Genomic DNA, 23,830 nt, shown 5'->3' on the forward strand with positions numbered 1-23,830 from the left:
TCAGTTTACATCTCTTTTTTAACCCTTACCAGGCTCAGCGGACGTCTCCAATGATCTACAAGAAGCTGAGCCTGTAGCAACTGAGCAGACTGTAAATAATCTACCAAGAACTGAGCCTGTAACAATCGAGCAAGTTGTAAATGGTTTACCAGATAGTGAGTCTTTAACAACTAAGCAAGTTGTAAATGATTTACTGGAAGAGGATCCGCTAGCAGCTGAATATGTTTTGAATGATCTACCGCAAAATGAGTCTGTAACAACTGAGCAGGTTGTAAAAGATCTGCTAGTAGTTGAGGCTGTCACAACTAAGCAAGTTGTGCGCAATCTGCCAGAAACTGAGTGGGTAATGATTGAGAAAGCTGTAAATGATCTACCAGAAGTTGAGCCTGTAACAACTAAACCAGTTCTAAATAATATACCAGAAACAGATTTTGTAATAGCTGAGCGAGCTGTAAATGATCCGCTAGAAAATGAGCCTGGAACAACTGAGCAAGCTGTAAATGATTTACCAGAAGCTGATCCTGTCACAACTAAACAAGTTGAGAATAATTTGCAGCAAACTGAATCTGTAATAACTGAGCAAACTGTAAACGGTCCGACAGAAGCTCAGCTTGTTGCACCTGAACAAGTTGCAAATAATCTGCCAGGAGCTGAGCCAATAAAAATTGAGCACGTTGAAAAAGAATCTGTCCAACCAACACGGGACGAGGAATATTATGGTGAAATGAAGACAAATGCCTTAAATGAAGATACAATAATGTGCCTATCAAAGAGTCCTTCAAATCGTGAACAAGAGGAAGTTGAATCAAATTTACCAGAAATACAGGAAGTCCAGAATGTCGACAAAAAGGTTGAAATGACATCGGAAGATGAAAATGTAATAACGGTAACTGAAACACAAGCTGATCCTGATGTACCTAATAAGGAACTTGGAGCAATTGATAACATACCCTACAGTCAAAATGATGGAGATGATAAAGATGAGGAAATAATCACCTCTACTCCTGAAGTTGTAAGAGATACTGAGGAAATAACCTATATGACTAATTTAAAAGCCAAGGTCGAAAATATTGAGAGATTAGAAACAGAAAAGCAAGAAAATACCTACATTGGAAATGAAGCTTTAGATGATACTGGTGATAGGTTAAAAGAAATATGCGTTAGTAAACAAGAAGATTCTGTCATGATGAATGAAAAGGTTCTTTTAAGCCCCAGTCAAGATCCAATTGTTGGCCTACCAGAGTCCATGACTATAATTACTACCGATCTTGACGATCTTGAAGAAACTGAACCTTTCAATTCAAACAGAATGGAAGAAGAAAATAATGAAAAGACATGTTCTCAAATTCAAATTAAAAATTTCGAAAACATTGATGAGCAAGAACAAACAACTATGCTTGAGTCTTATAGGGAACCGAGCAGTAATGAAAATAATAATCTAGTACAAAGTGAGGATCAAGAGCTTGTGGAAGTACACCGAGGAGCAAAAGATCTCAGTCCCAAGTATTGTAGCACTGATCTTGAGAAATCTTCAGAACTGAATGAAGCTACTTCTTTGCTTAGCACTGATAAAGAGCATGAAATAGGTGAAATAACACTACCGAAAGATCAAGGTAATTTTGAAGAATCAATGTCTCAATACTTGGATGACCATGGTACTGATGAGGAGAAAGTAGAAGAAACGCTGTCTTCCAAGAATAGCGAAAAAACAATGATCGATCCTATGCCAGCTGAAACCAAGCCTCAAGAAACCGAATCTGCAGATCAGGAATTAATCTGTGATGATATGCAACAGCCAATTACTGAAGCAGACCTAACAAGTCACTTACAGAAAACTGAAGATGTGCCACTCTTTGAGGTTTCCATACCAAATGAAGAATGTAAAGTACTATCGGAAGAAGAAAGTACAGCTTTAGGTTTAGTAAATTCCGAAAAAAGGCCTTCAATTGAAATAAAAGAATTGATTGTTTCTTCAGCATTAACTAAAATAGACTCTCAAAATGAAACTGACCCAAATATTAATGAACCAGATCAAATTGAAGTAGAAAAAAGTAAATTAGAATCTTTTGAAAGCTCAAACCGAACTGAAATTTTAGGAGATAACGCTAAAGCGAAAACATTCAATGACCTTGAAAAACGAAAAGACACTGATTTAACGGGACCGAGAGAAGCAGTAGTTTTGGACACAACTACAACTATGGAGTCTGAAGACCCAGTCAAAGAAAGCAAATCAAATGTGGAAGAAAATGACAGCGATTTCAGTTCAATTAAAGTGGAATATTCAGTGAATGATCTTGTAATTGATAACAAGTTACATGAACAAGCTACAAATGATTCAATGGCTGTATCTACTGAAGTGAACGCTGGTGACAAAGAAGAAACTAAAGTCTTTGAAGGAATTCATCAAGACAAACACCCTGAAGATAACAAAACAGGCTACAGAGAAGAAATTAATCATTTGGCTTCGATGACACCAGAAGACACAGTTGCTGATCTTGAACCAAATAAAGAGTTAAAAGCTATAAGAATAGACAATGGATTGAGTCAGCCTGATAAACTAAAAAGTAATGATGATGAAAAAACTCGCATTTTAGATATAAGAAATAAAGAAAATCAAGCTAAAAATATCGACATTGGTTACACAGAGGTTAAAAAAGATTTGGCTGTAGTTCAAACGGAAGATATAGTAACTATTTTAGAAGGAAATAAAGATTTAGAAGCTTTAGCAGCAGATGAAGGTATAACTGAGTCTTGTCATAACAACGAAACTGATACGGTAGAAATGGTTGATCAGGAAAACCAGTCCAAAGACATTAAATCTTCTTGCAGACAAGATTTAAAACCATGTCCTTCAGAGATTAAGGATTGTGAACACCGATATGATATCGGGGACGACCCAAGGACTGATGAAAGTGAATATCCTACAGATTCAAATCAGTTTTTAGAAAAATATAAAACTAAAAGCAGTAAAGCTGAATCTTTAAAAGACGCAGAGCAGCTCAGCTCTTCTAATGATAATTATGGGGAAATACTGGGAGTAATTTCTGTGGAAGACAGCAAGGCTGAACAAGAAAATGACGAAACTGCGAGTCAATTAAAAGTTGATATGGTTGATGATATGGAAATGAAAAATCTAACGTCTACTGATAGAACTGTTAAGCCAAATATAGATGGACAACAAAATACAAGCGAGAGTAAATTTGAACGAGGTACAGAAGTAAGCTGTAAAATAGAATCAGGAACCGCGGGTTCACTAGATACTGAACTAACAGAAAGTTCAGTAATGAAAAAAGAACCGGAAGATCGTAAAACAACTAGAGAACCAAATGAAAATTTACTTTTGGAAGTCAACCGTGTTTCTTCGCTTGAGGATCTTATCACAAAAACACCTGAAGCTGGTGAAAAGCCGCAAAATGTTATGCCTGCTATTGAATCAAAGGAGAAAGACAAAGATTACGACATAAAGACCACAGGCAACGCTTCGAGCATAATGAACGAGGCAAATTTGGATGGAATTTCTCAAAAAGAACCAAATGACCGAAATGGAAGAGAAACACATGATATGACTTCTTTTGGAACGAAAGACCAAATAAATAAAACCACCGATTGTACAGGATTAATAGATGATGATCGATTGACAGAAATAGAAGAAATGATCGAATGCAATGTATCAACATTTTTAGATGCTCCAGTGAGGACCAAGTCCGAGGCCATTACTGTAAAACCAAGTTTTCATGAAATTTCTTCCGGCAAAGAGCCAGTTGAAGTCGACGAAGTTATTGAAAAAGCGGTTGCCTTTGCATACGTAAGTGATATCAAAAATAATGCCTCTGGCTGTGTTGAAGATTTACTAGAGCAAGCAATATCAGATGATAGGAAGGGCAATATTGACGATATGATTACCAATATGGAAGTGATGAAAGACGAGCAGAATGAAGCTTTCGAAAATGTCAAAAAAGAAATGGAAACTCTTGTAAAGGATGCCAAAGATGATGAAGTACAATCTACCGAATATATATGCTCAACCTCGGAGGTAAACAAGCCTCTTGATGATTTAATCTTAAATGAGTCATTCCCATCTGAATACGAGTTCTTGGAGAAGCAAGTCACAAATCTTGTTGCCCCACTTTATGACGTGAAAACAAATGTGGAAACAAATGAAGATCTAGGAAAGACACAAACGTCAAGCATCTATACGGAAGTCTCTGGGAATGGAATAGAAGAAGGGGATTCTGCAGAAGTGGAGGAAGAGCTGAGGCCTGAATCTCAGGGCAAATACGGTAAATATTGCATTGGAATGAAAACGCTAATAAACATAAATTAATCGTTATTGTTTGAATAATTAATGGACTAACGCTTTGAAATCCATCACATTGATTCTGTCGATGGGTATATTTCTTTTGCTTTTTTCTTTGCCATATTTTGCATGTTTTATGCTTGTTCACGTGAAAAGATACTGGTAAGAATATTACTCCCGGCATTTATGCTGGAAGAATGAATTATCCATAGATTAAAAAAATAAAGTATGAGTCATAAAATTCTAGAGCGTCTTCAGTCAGAAAAATGAATAAATGGGGTAAGAAACATGAATTTTATTCATTTAAAGGCACTCAAGATAAAAGTTATCTTATCTTCAAATATGTAGAAAATGGCATAGCAAAGCAAATGAGCTGAATTTTGAACGTAAACTTTTATGTCGGCAAACAATTTTCTGTGTATGTAAACTCTCTTCCCCTGTAATTTCAGCCAATATCTATATTTCAGAAATGTATCTAGCTTTACACTAAACTTTTGGCAATTAGTCTTTTCTTTTGTAAAATCTGAAATTGTCACCTTATATTTTGTTATCTCGTATAAGTATACTTTATACTAGAAGTACATAAAAGAGAATATTTCATCTCGGTGTACCATAATTTCTGTAATGAAGCCAAACACAATTAATTGAACAGTTTACTAACAGTTTATTGTACAGTTTACTAACATTATTTTAGAGAATATATTAATTCCAACTTTTTTTTCTCTTTTTACTAGATTTTTAGGTTGTTCATAGATAGGATGTTCCATAAATTTCCCATCATTTTGTAGATTAATGCTTCTTGCAACTATTGTTTAAATAATATAAAATTTTTTCATTTAATGTGCTACAATATATTTAGCATATGATCGTTCATTATGAAATAATAGGTCATTTGCGTTCAATACAAAATTTCGAAAAAATTACAATAATTTTAGCGCTAAATGAATTCAAACTTTCTCTTCAAATTGTTGCTACAAAACCCAGAGTCGTTTGCCTATTCATGAGGCTGTTTTCAAATTTTGAATTTAAGATTCACCGTGCAGTTATTGGAATGCAAACTGATTCTAGGAATTAAAATGGACTCTTGGAGTATGACTCTATAAGCAAAAAACAAATATAAATTGCTATTTATTTCTATACTGAATAATATCCAACAATTTGAGTCTATTTCCTGAAAAATTGCTACAATTGCAAGGTTAGATGCTGTCAATTTTTTATACTGCATGTAGAATCACCTTTCCCTATAACAATATTTTTAATGAGAAACCAAAGAATTAAACACAGAAGTGAAACTCTCCTAGAATTAGATTATATTGATGATTTAAGCATCCTAGATGAAAATATTATCAAAATGAATTAGCTTTTAGAAGTTTAGAGAGTTCAGAATGCAAGAATAATTTTAAAAATTGATGTTAAGAAGACTAAATTGCTAAGATTGGGAATAAGTGAAGGAGAAAAGGTGATGTTGGGGAACGAGAAGATAGATTAAGTGGCGAGCTTGTCCTATTTAGGTAGTATTATTATTTACGAAAACAAGTATTGTGAAGATTTTGAGAGTAGAATAGACAAGGCACAGAGTGTTTTTTCACTGTTGAAAAAAGTTTAGAAGAACAAGCAGATAAGCCTATGAATCAAGATTAGAATATTGGAAGCTATAGTAATAACGGTGGTTAATTAGGGTTCTGAAGCATTCCTATTGATTGTTTTGGGTACCCGACTAACTGACTGTATCTTAAACATTAAACTGTATGAAAGATTTCAAGAGTAGGTGTTTTTAGTAAGGTGTTTTTTTTCACAGTTGAAAACAGTTTGAAAGAACAAGAAGATAAGTCTGTGAATCAAGATTAATTATTGGAAGCTACAGTAATGACGGTGGTCAATTATTGTTCTGGTGGATTCCGTATTCCCAAATTACTTTTGATCAATAAAATCGAATGCATTTGGCAAGAAACATACACTTTAGAATTGAAGGTTTTTAAACTAAGCATCCCATTAATGGCTTTCTCGCGAAAAATGCGTAAAGACTGATAGTAAGACCTTTTAGACACACGCATGAATGTATATAGCGATTCTAAATATTACATAATATTTCCTTATTTTAATTTTTACACGTTTGAAATCTTGCTATAAGGTCTAGTGCTAAACATCATTTATGCACCTTGCATTCTCTTCAAAAACAATTTTTTAAATCAAAATATTGAAAATTAAGGAGTTGAAGTGGGATCTACAAAATTGTTGACATTTAGGTATCTGTATTATCATAAAAGCTACTTTAATGATAAAAGTAACCCCTATTAAGCAAGGGTTCTTACTTTCATGGAATGAACTTTTCTCTTTTTCTTTAGAATGAACTGAAGAATCTTTTAAGGATGAATTTTTTTTTTTTTTTTTTTTTTTTTTTTTATAGAGAGAGACACTTTTATTATACATATCATCAATATACAAAAAAAAACCACATCAGCCACTTTAGAAAGTCAGAGACTTGTTAGTAGTGGCTGATAAACATTAATGAGCACCAATACCAACAACATTAACAAAAAAAAAAAAAAAAAAAAAAAAAAAAAAAAAAAAAAAAAAAAAAAAAATTGGGAACAAGAAAACAACAGGAAAACAAAGAATAAAAAAAAAAACAAAAAAAAAAAAAAAAAAAAAAAAAAAAACAACCAACAACACTTAAAAAAACAAATCAATAAGCCATCCAATTTAAATTATTTATTTATTTTCTACTCAGAAGGTGATTCTTCAGTCTACTCTTAAACTGGCTAACATTTTCAGATAACCTTATACTCATTGGTAAAGAATTCCACACTACTGGTCCAGCAAACTTGGGACCAAAACTTCCCCTCTGAGAGCTGCGACACTCATATACCAAATCATCCGTATTTCTAGTCTCATAACTGTGGTATGAAGAATTCCTTATAAACATTTGACGAAAAATTTCAGGGGACAAACCATAAATACTCTGAAATACAAATATAGCAAGTTGATAATCATGAAGTTGGCTAACATTAAAGATCATAAGTTTCCTATAGCAATTAACTGTATCATTTTCACCATGGACATAATTTCCTAGTAGTCTAATAACTTTATTTTGTAAAACCTGAAAATATATTTTTCGAAAACCCTGTCATTCTTCACGAAAATCATAAAACCATAAATGGCCAGTGAAAACTTTTGGCTTTTCATATTGTAGCAAGAAACTATTAGAAGATGTTTTCTAACAAACAGTTGCAGCTAGAAAAGTTAGATTTTCCTGCTAGAACACTTTCTGTGGGGTAATTAGCGGCTCATCAACATATACTGTGACATCGTGCACAGTGTAAGATATGCGTCTATTTACTTGTAATGGAATACTTGGGATAACATTTTTTTTTTCATTTAGTATTCCAGAAACAAGCATTTTTAAGTGAAAATACCAAAACAAAAAGATTTTTCCAAATCTAGCGAAAAAATCGACCCCTACTCATTCCCTCCAATGGGCAAACCAGCATAAACTATGTATAAAAGACCAAAAATAGATCATTCAACAGCCAAAGGGGCACAAAGCGGACAAGTTTCTAAAAAACGGCTTAAGGTGCACTCGATATACCATTGAGATTTCTTTAGTTATGTCTCTTAGACTTAGGTGGGGAATTCAGCATTTTTTTTTTATCAAACCGGTCAATTACAATTAGTTGGCAAGTATTTTTCTACTTCGTTACTATAATAATTGAATAAGTGAAAACTTTCGATTATATTTAAAAATGTAATGTTACTTCATAAGCGAAAGTGTGATATTTAAAAGTAATAATATCCAACCCAAACATGTATTGAATAATATCTTTCCAAGCTATTTATAATTAAGGAAAACTTTATCCATTCGGAATCGTCCGCAAAGAAAATGCAAACCTACCACTTTTAAAATACAAGATGTTACTTTTAAATTGGTCAACCAGACGTGGAATGCATTTTAATAGGCAAGAACGAGTTCAGCGACATTTGAGCTTAGATACAATAATTTTAATTAGAAATAGTCGCTAATTAACCGCACGTTTGCATGCAGGTAAATGCTGTTCTGGTACTTGCGTTCAAGAATTAATTCAACCACCAGTTTTAGCCAGTGAAAAACAAGTCGAGAAAAAATTGGAAGATCTAAAGAAACAGAGTAAGTGTTTTTTTTTCCTAATCTGTAATCAGGGTGGTCATAGACAGAGCGAAAAACTAAGAATAAATTCAGTAAAACAGACGAATACTAGACAGAATCCGGTTTCATTTTGAATTCAGAAAAGAGTTTTCTGAAAAAATGCTTTCTTAAACAATTAGATCTTTTCCTTTGAAAAACTCAAAGCGCCTAAGTGTACTAAAATTTCTTTTGCTATCTGATCTGTAAACTATTAGGTGTGTTTTTTAACACCTTCTGACTTTGAGTGTAGAAATTTATATTTTTAGCTTATTTTTATGGTTGCCACGGGCAGAACATTTCTAATGTTTTTACCAAATTTCTTCCTAAAATTTTTAAAAATGTCAAAGATAGTATATTGTTTAGTCTTGGAGTACTTTTTGCCAGTAAATAGTGAGTTTAACAAAGTGTAATGGCAACCCTGTTTATACTCCTTTTGTCACAGGTCTTTGATTTAGTAGGTGTGCTTTAGTTTTTTGGCCCCTTTTGAATTTCAATATGAAAGTCTTCTAGTCTAGCCTGTGCAAAGTTGTCGAAGCGCGAAAAAGTCAAGTCTAGAAGTATATGAACTCATATTTCATACATACGTAAAGATGCTGCTCCTTCCTGCTTGCACATCTTGGTAAAAAGATGCTGCTCCTTCCTGCTTGCACATCTTGGTAAAAAGATGCTGCTCCTTCCTGCTTGCACATCTTGGTAAAAAGATGCTGCTCCTTCCTGCTTGCACATCTTGGTAAAAAGATGCTGCTCCTTCCTGCTTGCACATCTTGGTAAAAAGATGCTGCTTCTTCCTGCTTGCACATCTTGGTAAAAAGATGCTGCTTCTTCCTGCTTGCACATCTTGGTAAAAAGATGCTGCTCCTTCCTGCTTGCACATCTTGGTAAAAAGATGCTGCTCCTTCCTGCTTGCACATCTTGGTAAAAAGTTGCAAAAAGCATCTGGACTTCTTGTTTGCTGCGAAGCAAGAGTCTGTAACTTATTTGCTCTCTCGCATGTCATTTCTAATTTCCCCGTTCTGAAACACCTATACTTGCCCTGACAAAAAAGTTTAAGCTCTATGTACTGTAGATATGCGAAATTTCTCATGGGAACTCTCCTTGTGGTAAAAAGAAACAGGCACCTGAATGCCGCTTATGGTTTATTGGACCCGTGGCTGCAGCTGAGATTCACCCTGAATGATTTTTTGTAAGGCTAGATCAGTCTCGTGTGTTTTCCCAGGTATTGATTAAGTGCTATTGTATCTTTTATTTGTGTTTTTGTATGTAATGTTGATTATTTTCTGTTTTTCTTATTTAGTGCATTTTAACACCTTTGTTTGTTTTTATGGGCAATACAAATTTTCATTCATTCATGTATACTGAAAAGGTGGATTTCAAAGAATTTGATACAATATATACAGATATTTCTCAGGCTTAAGAAAAACATGAGTAAACTATTTTTTACTACGCCCTGCTTTAACCCAGTTTTCACTTTCAATTCAAATATTCATATTATAAGTCTTTGAGGATAGCAACTATCCCTCAAAAGACGCGCCTCTACAAATATTTGCCGGCGGAAGGAAAACCTGAAGTGCCAAAAATTAATTATAGGATCATTATGTCCACGGTTCACAAAATGATGTCTTTGACCCCTCCCCTCGAAGTATTTTCTGACATGCACCCCACATCTTTGTGGTTGTAAGCAAGCGAAATTAATATTTTATGTTACAAAGAAAAAGATTAACCCCCGTTTTTACATTCAACTTGATTATTCTTGTAACAATGTTTTGAGAATGACAATCATCGGTAAAAAAAATTAACCCCTCCAAATATTTACTGGCGGGAGGGGGGCTCTGAAATATCGAAAATTAGCTACATAATCATTATAACAATTGTTCATATGGAAATGTAAATAATAAGGATATTAAATTTAAGACATTGTACATATTTAAAATCACGAAGGATAACTTATTTTGTTGTTGCATACATTATAATAAAATTTCCTTTACAGTTTGGGTTTCTATTGACAAGGATTGATTTTTTTTTTTTTATCTTTTTACTTAGAAGTGTTCGACCCAAGCCTCATTTAATATGAGATATTACTACTCCCTTCTTTAAATCCCGTTTTTACATTCAAGTTGAAAACTCGTATATCAATGTTTTTGAGAATTAGAATCATCCCTGAATAAATGCACTCTTCCAAATATTTTGCAGCAGGGGGGGGGGGGGTCTGAAACATCAAAAATTAGTTATAGGATCATCATTTCCGTGGATACACAAAGCGAGTTCTCTGACTCCCTGCCATCCCCGACAAATATTTTTTGACGGCACTCATAATGTTTCTCCCTTTGTATGGCTAAGCAAGCAAATTTTAATCTTCTATCTTAAAAAGAAAAGGATTGTTTGCTATAAGAGGGACACTACCACCTTGCAGCCCCCTTATTACCAGTGAATTCAAAAGCAAAATTGGGAATCAAGAGGTATACTATATTAATTTTTATCGGTAAAATTCTAGTTTAGTGACTTCTTGCTATCTCAGAAAGGGGTTAGGTTAGGAAGATGAAACTTTCAGGTACGGGTCTACAGGCTAAAGTATGTCCAGGGAAGGTATTTTGAAGTACCTACCTCCACTCCCTCTCCCTCTAGAGGGTCCTGACCTTTGATGACCTTTAAAAATATGTGTGTTATAAAAGTGAAACCTTTCAAAATAGATCTTCTGCTTGAATGAAGTACAACAAAATTATTTTCAGCTTCACAACTTAACTCAATCCCAATCTGTAAGGTTTTAAAGATATGCAAATACATTTCCTAAATTTTGAAAACAAAACATTGATATGGCTCAGAATTCTACTCAAATAACAGGAATTACATTTTTCAGAACTAAAGGCAAGGAAAAAGAAACTGGTAACTGAAAATTAAGGTAAAATGTTGTTTTGTCAAATTTCAATAGGTATAGACCAGTCATGTAAGTGAATTTCAGGGCCCTCTAGAGGGAGAAGGAGTGAAGGTGGGTACTTTAAAATACCTTCATGGGATATACTTTAGCCAGTAAACCTACCCCCGAATGTTTCATTTTCCTAACCTAACCCCTTTCCAAGATAGCAAGAAGTCACTAAACTAGAATTTTACCATTTTTATCTCCCCCTCCCTTCCAATCTCATTTTTATTTACCTGAAAGCCTACGGAGAGGTAGCGATTTGGTTTAAAAATGCATCTTTTTGAGGTTCAAGCACACTCCCGCCACCTACAGAAAAACCCCCAGCCCTCCTTTACAACGTTGGATGTGCATCAAATAAATCAAATTAGTTTAATGAAGCTTTGAAATAAATGACATTATTAAGTGTTCATTTTGTATTTACTTCGTGCACCTCTAGGGACGAATTAGCCCCCCGCGGCAGAACTGTCTCTGGAGCCTGAAAGCTCATTATATAGTTTTTCGTTACCTTTAGTTGATTAGCTATCTCCGAATTTTCATTCGATGGCTTTGTGGCACTCTTTGGGCGGCAATTGTTGTTCTGCGCCGCAAAATGCAGAAAACATCATTTTGCTGTGGTGCGATGTTTTTTTATACTTAAAAGGGCCAAGGGACACTAGAACTAATTTGGGTCGAAGTAGCCTTTTTCCTTTGTTTCATGACTATTGGTGCCATAAAGCTACCCCTGGGTTTATAAAAAACAAATCATCACATCTGTGATTTTTCCCCTCGAAAAAAATGAAAAATTCTTCATTTTTATGTAAAGGTCCTAAAAAACTCTGTAATCAGGTTCTTTAATACGCTGGATTTGATGGTGTGTGTTTTTTTTATTTACCCTTTTGGGTGTATTTTTTCCCTTTTTGAAAATAGAGCAAATTTTCTTGGGCATTTAACTTCTGATGGCTGGTTATTTTTACATATTTAGTTTTGATGAAAAGCCGATCCTTTTGATAATTTTGTTTGATAGAGTATCGATTACGATTATTCTGTATCGCTCTTTAATCAAGTTCGTTACCAAGAACTTTTTGAAACAATTTTGAATGAAGCTAGTTGGTTTATTACAGTATTCCGTTTAATAAAATACACTTAATTAAGCAAATTAGCCCAAAGGCAAAACAGAAACGACAATATTGACTAGGAATCGCACAGCTTTGCACCACTGGTGCCCGCGAGGGGAAGCAGAGAGTTCACTCTTTCCCTTAATATAAATCCCAGATAATGGCATATTCGTAACTATGACTTCTTCATTACCTTAGACTCATACCATATCGAGGCTTTTCTAAAGTGCCAATTTTGAATTTAGGTTTGATTCATTTAAAAATTAGCTACGGATCAAATGACGAAACGACAAAATAAAAGCTAAATTATTGAAATGATATAGAGCTATTGATGACAATTCTTTGCAGTATAGTAAAGAACGATCACAAGGGAATCAGTCAGCAGTCGCTCAGATATGAAATTATACCTAAAATAACATCATCTTGTATACGAAGAACCAGTTTTTTGTCAAAAAATCCATTTCATGTTTTAACATTATCTTTGTTAATTACAAAAGCACGTAGATATAACAATTTCCTTTAGAATGGGTCCTTAAACAGCTGTGCATGATGTTCAGTACCCGCTAGCAAAGAACAAGGAGAAAGAGGAGAAAAAGGAAGACACATCAGTGCTATCTATGCAAAAAATGGATTTTTCTCGTTGTTCAGGAAGAGACTTACAGGATTGTAAGTTTCTTGTTAGCGATTTTTGGCAATTGCAATTCTAATGGTGTAATTTTTGTTTCGGTCCGTCTCCATATTTAAGGGCTTTGGGCTAGTTTTGAAAATTCACATGTCTTTGTCTTTGCAGCAATATGTTACTATTAAAACTAATCGAGATAATAGTTACCATTCCTGAATCAAGTACAATTGGCAATTTTTCTCACTAGCTCGTGTTTTTTCAGACCGCATTTTTTGATTTTTGGCAACTATGGGCCGTGGTTTGTCCTTTGTTAGATTGTAGCTACTGTTGCAACCTTGACGAGTGACTGTGAAGGGGTACCGATTGGAAATTTGCTCTAACCCCCCTCTTGAAATCCAGCTATATTCAAAATTCTGAAATTTCGCGACACCCGTAAGATATATGGTACCCTTGGAAAAAAAGTAGTTTTTAAAAACGACTTTTATTTATTAACACCAAAAGTGATAAACTTTTGTCTGTTCCTAAGTGTTGATGTTGTACTGATATCTTTGTACCTTACTAGAGGAGCAGGAAATGGATCTGTTAAGAAAAAGGTTGGAAGAAACAGAAGCAGCTATGGAAAGAATTGTTGCCCAAATGGGATCAGTCTCTGAAAAACTTTTAACAAAGGATCAATACGAAAAAGTAAGTGCCAAATGCCAACACATAGAGATTTGCTTAAGGCTTGGATTCTACCAAAATTTAGGAACTTTTTTTTCAAAATTATGCTCTCCGGTGCTCCACAATACTGGGGGGAAAAGTTTGTCACCCCCATAAGGGTAATTTCCTCTTTAAATTTACTCAGCTCTTGGGTATATGTAGTTTTTGTTGGATAAAAAAGGATAGGAAAAATTCAGTGTTTTGCAGCTATATCAGTAAAAATATATACAAATCTTCAAGAAATTTATTAAGCGTATTCTTCCAACATTTTAGACGAAATTGGCACTGGAATAGAAGTTTTCGGCTGAAGACAGTTTCAATATTAACCTTATCATAAGAGTACATCCTCTCTCTCGGGTACTTAAACTCCAAGTCAGACTTCACAGCTTTCAGTTCCATATTTTCACTTTGTTAAAGCAGTAGAACAGAAATAAAAATCCTGTTCGTTTATAAATACCTGGTTTAGAAAATCACCTGCAGTTTTGACATACTTAAGCAAACCTAATCTTTTCAATGGCAAATATTAACCATTAACTACACTGCATTATATCATTTATGAAAAACACTAATAACTATGACACCAATGGGATTGTGTGAAATGATTATGGAGCTGTAAATTAATTTCAAAACAAATTTTAATATGAAAATGGCAACAAAATAATGTGAAATGATAAGAGAAATCCATGTAAGCGTTGAGATGGCTAGATCTATAACATTCTAATAAACAATTTTATGCCTAATTCAAATAAACAACTAGAACGTTTCTGTCAATGTTGCGAACTGTTATGTCGTAAATTTTTCTGTGAATAGATGTTTTAACTTTGTTGAAAATATTATTTTAGTATTTAGAGATATTTCTTATTCTAGATCTTTGCGCTGAATCTAAAATGGTTTTACAATGGTAACAAGATTTTTATTTTGTCTCTTTAGTGAATTTTATGATTTGTCTTAACATCAGTTAATATATTAATTTCTGCTATGTTGATATCAACTATTCCACTAAATACTAAAAAATCATTATGCGAAAACGGTTGGCGATAGAAAAGTCTTATCAGATATCAAATTAATCGATACTAAAATATATCGAATTAATCTATTCAAAGATGTCAAAGGATATAAAGGATAAATCTATTAAGGGATATTAATTTCTACTCACCCAAGATTTTTCTGACTTCTATCACCTAATTTGATTTAATAGCTTTTTTCGGTATTTTAATTGATTTTTTCGTATACCCTTTTCTTAATTTTATGGAACAAATTGAAAAAAAATAACAAGATTGCTTCGATACCACTAGATTTTTATACCACTGCCTCATCCTAATTATTCACGCCTCATTCTAAATGTCATAATATGTACCTTAAATCATATTGGAAAGTAAACTATTTTATTAATATTCTGTTTTTTTTTTGTTTCGGTTAGTTTTAGCACATGTTACACTTTAATAGCACCTCGTTATTACAAACAGGCTAGATAGAATTTAAAGATCTTATTTAAATTGATTTTTTCTTGGATGGTTGTTTTGATTAGGTAAATATTTACAGAAATTTGATCATTATGCGATCATTATTGATCATATTTATCATTATCAAGTAGATTGAATTTTTCTGTTTAGAAGCCAAGTCAATTGACTTCCTAAAAAATAAAAAAGGAGGAAGTTAAAAAGGAGATATGTTACTGGCTTTACTTTTTTTTAGATTTAAATACGTGATTTATAAAATAATTGACCTTCCTTAAGTAAATTTATATTTAAATGGGTTTGAATTTAATATGTGTTACCATAGAAAATGTTACTCGGAACTCGATTTACACGTAATTCTATGTACAAAAAAGGTACTGCAGCTATCAAGTGTGTCATGGAAAAAATGGTGTACGATGCAGTATTTATTACTGAAATCAAAGTTTACCCTCTTATGTTGATATGGGTCAACCAATATTTTAAACATGTGATTCGTAATCACTGGAGTACAAGTGTGGGCTATTTTTCAATGTCTTTTAATCCTACTAGCCAAAAACACCTTTGATATCTTTATGCATTAGGTTGTTGTTTGCGAGTTATTTTTTTCTTTATTTACTTCTATTTCTAGAGACACATGTTATACCTAAAACTAAATTCTAGGATGATTAGGAATTTTAACTTGTGCAATATTAATGCCCACTTGATGATACACGATATATATATGTATTTTTTGAATTTAGATATTATATAAATGTTTTTTCACATCATAGGATCTGTCTGGCACTAAAAAGCGTCTTCAACAAGCAGAAAAAGAACTAGAAAAAATAATTGCTGCAAACACATTAGAAGCAGTAAGTGAAATTTTGTCAAACCAAGAAGCACTTGACACAACGCTTCAACCAGAACTTTCAACTGATGTAGACCCAGCCCAGGAAAGTCTTGAAAATATATCTGAAATGCCATTCGGCTCAGACGCTGTGGCAACTTCAGAGACAAAAATATCAATTGTTGGAATGGAAGTAGTTGCAGAGCTGCAAAATGGAGGGAAGCTACATGAAAGCCTTTTACCCATTAAACAATTACAAGCACAAACAAAAAGCATACCACAAGGAGAAATCTCGTCAGTTTTGCTTGATGCCTTGGTCCCATCTGATTCCCAGCTACTTATCTCAGAGGCCGAATGCTGTGCTGAAGCACTACCTATTGAGCAGCTTGATTTAGACGAGTCAGAATATGAAGCAGCACCAGTAGTCCTCAGTGGTAAAATGACAATATCGGTAACAGGGATGGAAATTTTAGCTGATCCATTTTCTGAGCCAGAACAAGAAATGGAAAAAGATGATATAACCGAAGCAGACGATTTAACAATGCCAAGTGAGGCAGTTGAAGGGAAAGAGGGGTCAGTTGAGCTAGAGCTTGGTGACGAAACTAGCCTATCTTACCTTGATGCTGAAACAGTACCATCGTATCCAGAAAGATTAACAAAGGTCAGGTTCTCTGATATTCCACCACAGGAGCTTATTATCGAAAGTTACGAATATAATGACAATGAACCAGAAGAAGAAGAGAGTCCAGAGTGTAGAAATGGCAACGAAGATATGGGTGTCAATGTTAAATTTAAATCAGCTATAATAGATACACAATTTGAAGGTGAGCATGGGTCAGAAAAGAAAGATGAAGAGCCAAGTGATGAAGAACTTAAGCAAGCCTTGCACGATGTCAAAAAAGAACTAGCAACAAAAAGGGGTACTCCACCACGAGCTGATTCAGTGGATGAAATCATGAGAGCAGCGGACGAAGCACGAAAGTACAGAAGAAGGGCAATACTAAGCGAATCGTTAAGTGCTGATGAGCCTCTTGAATCATTCAACTTGTCCCGATCAACACAAGAACAACCGACTCTTCGCTTAGATTCTAAATTGTATGGAACAAGCGAAGAGATTCCAAAACTAGTTAATGATGAAAAAGACAAAACTAGCAGAATAATAAGAAATAAGGATAATGAAGAAAATGTAAAAGAACTTGATTTAACCGTTATTAATTTGAGAGAAACTGAAAGTTTCATTGCAAATGATACAAAAGCAAGTGAAGCCGAGAAGCACAAATTTGGCTATCAGATAGATAGTGGAGAAAGTATTCAGCTAGAATTTTCTGAGGCAAAGTCAGAAAAAACAGAAGGAGCTATAGATAATATGACACCTGATATAACATCATTTATTGACAGTAAACAGGAATTTACGATTACTAAAGGTGATAGCCAAGAAAAGAGCCCAGGAAGTATTCAGTTAGAATCTTCAGAGACAAAAACGAGCCAAACCAAGGGATTCATTGAGGATACAGCATTTGATATAATATCATCTGCCAATACACAAGATACAGATGAAAAATTTCTCGAAGAGGCACCATCAGAAAATAAAATGGACTCTATTTTGCTGAAATCTGATAACTTGCTTACGGACGAAAATGTACCTACTTGTACATCTATTCGCAGAGTTAAACTTCCAATAGTCTTAGAACTAAAACCGATGCAAAATAACGCTCCAGAGCTTGTGATTACACCAACTGATGAAAGTGCTGGCTTTGAGGACGACGGCGTCGATGATGATAATAATGAACAAAAAGTTTCAGTCTCGACAAAGTTTTTGACTAATTTACGACAAGATTCTCTGAAAGACCAAAGCAATGATAAATTTAAAACAGCTTCTTTTGGAAGGTCTATGGAGATTACTGAACTTGTAATAAAAGGTCCAAAGCAGGTTGAAGAAGAGCCTGAAGTTGAAAACGATGAAATTATGACTGAATCAGGGCATGAAGATCACCAACAGAATACAAGTATTTCATCTCAAGACATAAAACCTGAAACGAAACAAGTTGTCGTAGCAGCACGGTCGAAAGAGGAGCCTGAAGTTCAAGCTGAAATTGAAAATGTGAGCATCAATCTATTGAGCTTTTGTGGCGAATGTAACTGCTCTCAGGATTTCTAACCTCTCAAAATAAAAAAACCTTCCTAAAATAGTCTGTCTTAATCTTGACAAATTACATTCTTCTGTATGACATATGCCTGTGCTATGTATTGGTGGGTCTTTCAGGCAACAGTATCGTAGACTACATCTAAAAAAATTATCCAGCCTTTAAACTTAGTTGATTTACAGCATGCATCGTATGAGCTTTAATATCGCAAACCTATTTTATTACAATTGTGGAAGGTCCATTTTTGAAAGACCCTTTGATACATAACCAGAGGTATTTTTGTAATATCCCTTTATTATTTAACTCCTTACAAGAAAAAACAATTATACAAGAAAGAAGACTTTTATGGGAAGAAATGATTGTGATTTGTCCCTGTCTTTTTTTTAACCTGAGTGCTGTCTGTTGCCCAAAAGGCTCAATTTGGACTGATGCTTTCATTGTCACTACTAACATATGCTGTGAATTTCTTAATTCTTTTAACTGAAACAATGTTAAATAGATACTAACTCTTTTGTATTTTACAGCCTGTAATGGAAGTTAGGTTCTATCCTACACCTGCCTAAATATACAGTACGTAAAATATAGTTTTCAGGTTTACACGCTCTAGGGGCGTAAGGGGCAACAGATTTATCCAGGATTCGGAGAGGGCAAGGGAGTGTACTAGATTTTGAATTATCTCTTTTTGATCGATGATTCGTAGATTAGAATGATAGCGAGTTTTCTTGCCAAATCTGAACCATGAGGAATTATTCCTTTCACATCATCCTGGATTTGCCCTTGGATGGAACTATTAATTGTGGCTTGTCCAAGGAAAAAGATTACACATTTACAAACTGTATCAAAAGATCCACATTATTTTGGCTTCTAATGGGTAGCTCTGAACGTATTATCTCTTGCAAATAGACACATATTTTGTACTCAGTATAAGATTCATTGTGTCTTGTGTTTTTAGTCAACCTTCAATTTGAATAGGTAATCTTCCAACCCCTATTTCATATTTTTAAGGTTATAGTGCCAAAACACTTGAGTAGCTCATGATTAAATGCACACACAAAATTATTCCCTAAGAGTATGACATAGGGCATCCCTGAAGTATTAGGATATAAAAATGGGACAAGAAAGGTTTTATGTTATTCAAACATAAAGCCCAAGATAAAAATTTATTGAAATATGTTCTACCTGCCAATTTGCACATTAAAAATAAAAGTAGTACAGCCTCCTCTTTTTGATTTTTTTCACTTGATAGTTTAAAAACTTGTTGTAATTAAATTCTAAACTTACTGCTTCATTAACAAAATGTTAGGTTGCATTCATACAGATTAGAAGGAATTAGAAGAAGAAAATTTACATTATGTCCCCCCCCCCCGCCCCAAATCATAATACATTTTCATTTATTCAGTCAGCATTGAATTCGTTTGTTAGATCAATTACAGAGGGTAAATCTCTCTGATATAACTTTTCTACAATTGTGGGCGTGCCCTGAAATTAGTTTATGAATCACAATCTAGAAATTAAGGCTAAGGGGGGAGGGTCTAAGCCCCAGCGTTTTTTGGGAAGTGAGGGGGCCTGCTAACCTTTAAATAAATTTGATACGAAAAAAAATGCAGTTAAAACCGAAAAATTATACAAATACCCATGTTAAGGTAATTTTTTTCAACAGTTATAGCACAAACAATCGAAATATTCCATTAAACTTCCTGAAATTCGATGATTTTGGAAGTAGTAAGGACACACATTTTCATACCTAGAAAACTCTGGGTCGGACCATACCCTAGAGTCAGTAGCTCTGGTAAGGACGTAATATTCGCAATCAATTTCGAATTCTTGGAAAACTAAGAGAAATTATATTCTGCTACATAATGGTAGAAAAAAATGGCAAACAGTCATTCAGTTAAGAGAGAAGCAGACTTAAATGACGGTTCAGGAAACTTTTGCCAATGACACAGAAGAAAAAAAAGTGAGGGGCTTGCTCAAACATGCACTGTTTGCAGTCTATCGTAAATAATAAAAATTTTCGTACATACACCAATAGCCTGATTGTATTCGGACCGAAGAAGGTGGTATCGTTCTTAAATATTATTAGTAAACTATGTTCTAATGGCTCTAATGTTGGAAAATATAATATCATTTCATCGCCAGCTCTTCGATAGCAATATATTTTCCATACAGGAAAAAGCCTTTGGCTTTTCCTTAGTTGTAATAGTAAAGAACTAATCGCAAGGGATCAGGCAGCAAAGTCACTCAAATGTGACTTCATATCTCAGAAAAGTAACTTTTCCGAGTCCGACACTATATTTTAGGGAGGGGGGGGGTGGGTTTTTTTTTATATTCCCTTAAATTTGTTTTTCTAAATATCATTTTACTGCCAATACTAATCGAGATACTAGTTATTGATCCGAAAACAGCTAACAATTATTTTTTCTCACTGACCAGATTTTTTAACAGGTTATTTAACTTTTGGTTACTATAGGCCGTGTTTCTTCCTTTACTAGGTTGGAGCTCTTGCTGCAACCATGACTAATATGTCTACGAGTCGACTTTACAAATTTTGAATAAATAGGGAAATCTTTTCCCATATTTTCCCTATTTCCTTTTGATACCCGATTGAACGTAATTTGCATTTGATTCATTTTCCTAGATGGTGTTGGGTCCATCAACGATTAAAATACATTTGGAAACGAAGGATGCATTTGTTTGTTGAAAAACAAACAACGTTGCTTAACACGTGTTACCTGTAGTCTATCATCATTATGTTTGTCTTTGGGTGCATGAATTAAACATGAAAGATATGGCCAATTATGATAGTCAGAGAGAGGGAAACTATTAGGAATTAATCCGTTTGGAGGCGCTGCATATTAGTATATGGCTACTAATTCTGCATTAATTGGACAAAATAGAATAAACAGATTCATGTCTGGTAAAAAACAAAAACATTGAACCGAGCAAAGAAAAAAAATTACAACTACTAACGCCACCTTGTCCCCCACACACAGAAAAAATCGTAATGCATCTAAAGATTCATAATTCTTCAGTATGGCCACTTTACCTTTTAATTTGACTCAGAAACATAATTCTGCTTATAATACTCATGTTTTTGTACTTTTTAATACAAGTGGACACCAGAGTGTGCTTCTGGCACTGGCAGAATTTTTCTAGGTAACAGACCTATGAAGATTTTTCGAGGCAGTAGGGCTACTAAGATTTTCCCTATGGAAAATCTACCTATGATAGACCTATGAAGATCTTCGTCCTTACCATAGGGAAAAGGAACGAAGACTTGAAAACCCATCTTTGTAAAAAAAAAGGAAAAAAAAGAATACTTATTATATTTTTTGCAATGTCACCGAAATAGTTACCAAAAAAGGCACCGGAACTTAAAACTGCCGGCGTTCTCCTGCAGTCTCAAAGAAATAAAAACAACTAATCAAACATTTTTAAATTTGCTGTAACTTACTAATATTATACTTTGGATATCCTAAATATTATAGTAAAGAATTGTTTGGTCATGTTTAAGCCTTAAAATGAAATTCAGAGATAAAAAAGAAAGAACTTGCAGTATTGAATTACAACATGCTCTCAAGTTCAGGAATTAAAACGTTTTAGCGCTAGGTTTGGATTAAAGCTCTTCTAAATTGGGTAGAATATAGGAATTTTAACAATTACAGGATTTATGCTTATTGCTCAGTTTTGCAACCAACTTTAATAAAATATCTAAACAATGGTTTAGGATAATTAAATCCTTTTTACAGGCTATGAAGGAAGAGAGTTTGCCCGAAAGTAAAGGTTCAAGTCCTGACATGGAGGATTATGAAGTTCTGAAAAACGATGGTAGGTATTACTTTGTCGAATTCTGCTTATCCTAATTCAATCTGTTGATATTCTTGTAAAGGAAGTGGGTGAGAGTTAGAGAGAAAAAGAGAACGAAGGAGAAAGGAAGAGAGGGACAGCAAGAGAGAGAGGAAGGGAGAGAAAGAGAAAGAGAAAAAGAGAGAGGGAGAAAGAGAGAGAGAGAGAAAGAGAGAGAGAGAGAGACAGGTAAGCTGGCTAAAATTATGGACAGCTGTTCTTGAATGGAGAACAGAATGGAGAGGATCACAGTATGATTACTATTGCACTTTGTCAGTTCTTCTTACAATTGTATTTCCAGAATAAAACTAAGTCACTGACAATATACCAAAAGTAAAAGATTATAAGCACTCCAATATAGGCATAGTTTCTATTAAAAATATAACTTCTGACCTTAAATCAATTAACCGTAGAAGATGGGTAAATTGAGTGATTGGCCCAACGTGCCGCAGCTGTATGTACTCAATTTAAGAACGAAAATTGTGGTATCCACCCGCTTTGTAACGGATGGTTAAATCATGCCTAATGGTTAAGGATGGTATGCTGCAAAAGACGGAGGTCTTTGCCAGGTCAACTGTGGCTAAAAAAAATATGATATCCTCGAATGGGTTCGAATGGGTTTCTCTACCATCAACCCTCCCTTGTTGGTCCACTGTTTTCCTATTTAGTTTTCAAACGACGATGGTAAAAAATAAGCAAAGATATTCAAAATCAAGTGCATTAAAAGTTTAATTTTCAGTTCTAGGGAGTGAAAATCGCCTTATTCCTTTTGAAACGTTCCGTGAAATGAAAAAAGTGGACCACTACTGATTCTAGTGTTGATTGGTATATACAAGAGAAATAGAGTTTAAATAAAAGAAGCAAAATGAAAGCGCATCAAAAGAAAGTATGGGTGGGAGCAAAGAGCAAAGTTTTGAATGGAGTTGGGTGGGGAAAGAACGTCAACAGCTGCGTTGCTCTCAGGTGGCCTGGTGTTTAGACGAGTTGGTAGTGTGAGTTTTGATTGGTATATTACAAGATAAATAGGATTTAAGTGGAAGAAGCCGAATGAGTGAAAAGTGGAAAAAAGCATGAATAGGGGTGAAGTTTTGAATAAGGTTGGGTGGGGGAGGAGCGTGAGCAGTTGTGTTGGAATCAGGTGGGGTGACTCTACGATGAGTTGTTTGTATTAGTAGTGTTAATACCGGTGCATTGAGAATATGTTATATTTTCTTTCTTTACCAGGCAGGATACTGAACTAATGAATACTAAATCATTAGGTACTGTTTTAAATCAGGAACGTAGGTTGTAAACAATTAAACATAAAGCTAACATTGCTTTTAACTGAATTCTTTTGCCTTACCGTTTCAGTATTAGGCCACTCGTATTTTTCCATTGCCCCCTGAATAAACTTTCTAATCCGGTTAAAAATAAGGACGAATTTCTAAAACAAATGAAGAGAGTTTTCGGTATTTTAGCCCCTCACACATCAAAAGATGAGTCCCCCAAAATAAATTACTGTACAAGTCTGTTCTCCACACTCAAACCGAAAACAATTCGAGATATAATTTCAACCTCATGATTTGTAGAGCTGGTGTTAGGTTTTTCTCAGGCGGGAGGGCAAAGGTAGACTTTGCCGCCCTTGCCGAAACCACTAATGCCGTAAATATTCAATATTTGCCCAAAAATATTACTATTTAATCTTGTTTTGCCACCCCCTATATCTGGCCCTTATGATTTGTATACTAGAATTAATACTAGCGAATAACCTTATTTGTGAATTTCCCCAT

General features: G+C 34.3%; 1 protein-coding gene across 3 annotated transcripts in view; it reads left to right on the forward strand.

Moving 5' to 3' along the window:
* LOC136034814 (uncharacterized) overlaps nt 1-23,830 on the forward strand; it is a 47,404-nt gene that overhangs the window by 18,340 nt on the left and 5,234 nt on the right. For 2 of the 3 annotated variants that reach the window (XM_065716247.1, XM_065716245.1), the window contains 5 exons: nt 33-4,280; nt 8,340-8,441; nt 13,652-13,773; nt 16,016-18,172; nt 21,965-22,043. In XM_065716247.1, the coding sequence (XP_065572319.1) occupies nt 33-4,280; nt 8,340-8,441; nt 13,652-13,773; nt 16,016-18,172; nt 21,965-22,043 (6,708 nt within the window). The remainder of the gene's footprint in view (nt 1-32; nt 4,281-8,339; nt 8,442-13,651; nt 13,774-16,015; nt 18,173-21,964; nt 22,044-23,830) is intronic. The other variant, XM_065716246.1, reaches the window with a different exon arrangement.

This window comes from Artemia franciscana, chromosome 13 (assembly GCF_032884065.1).
Source record: "Artemia franciscana chromosome 13, ASM3288406v1, whole genome shotgun sequence".
In the NCBI taxonomy this organism is placed as follows: domain Eukaryota; kingdom Metazoa; phylum Arthropoda; class Branchiopoda; order Anostraca; family Artemiidae; genus Artemia; species Artemia franciscana.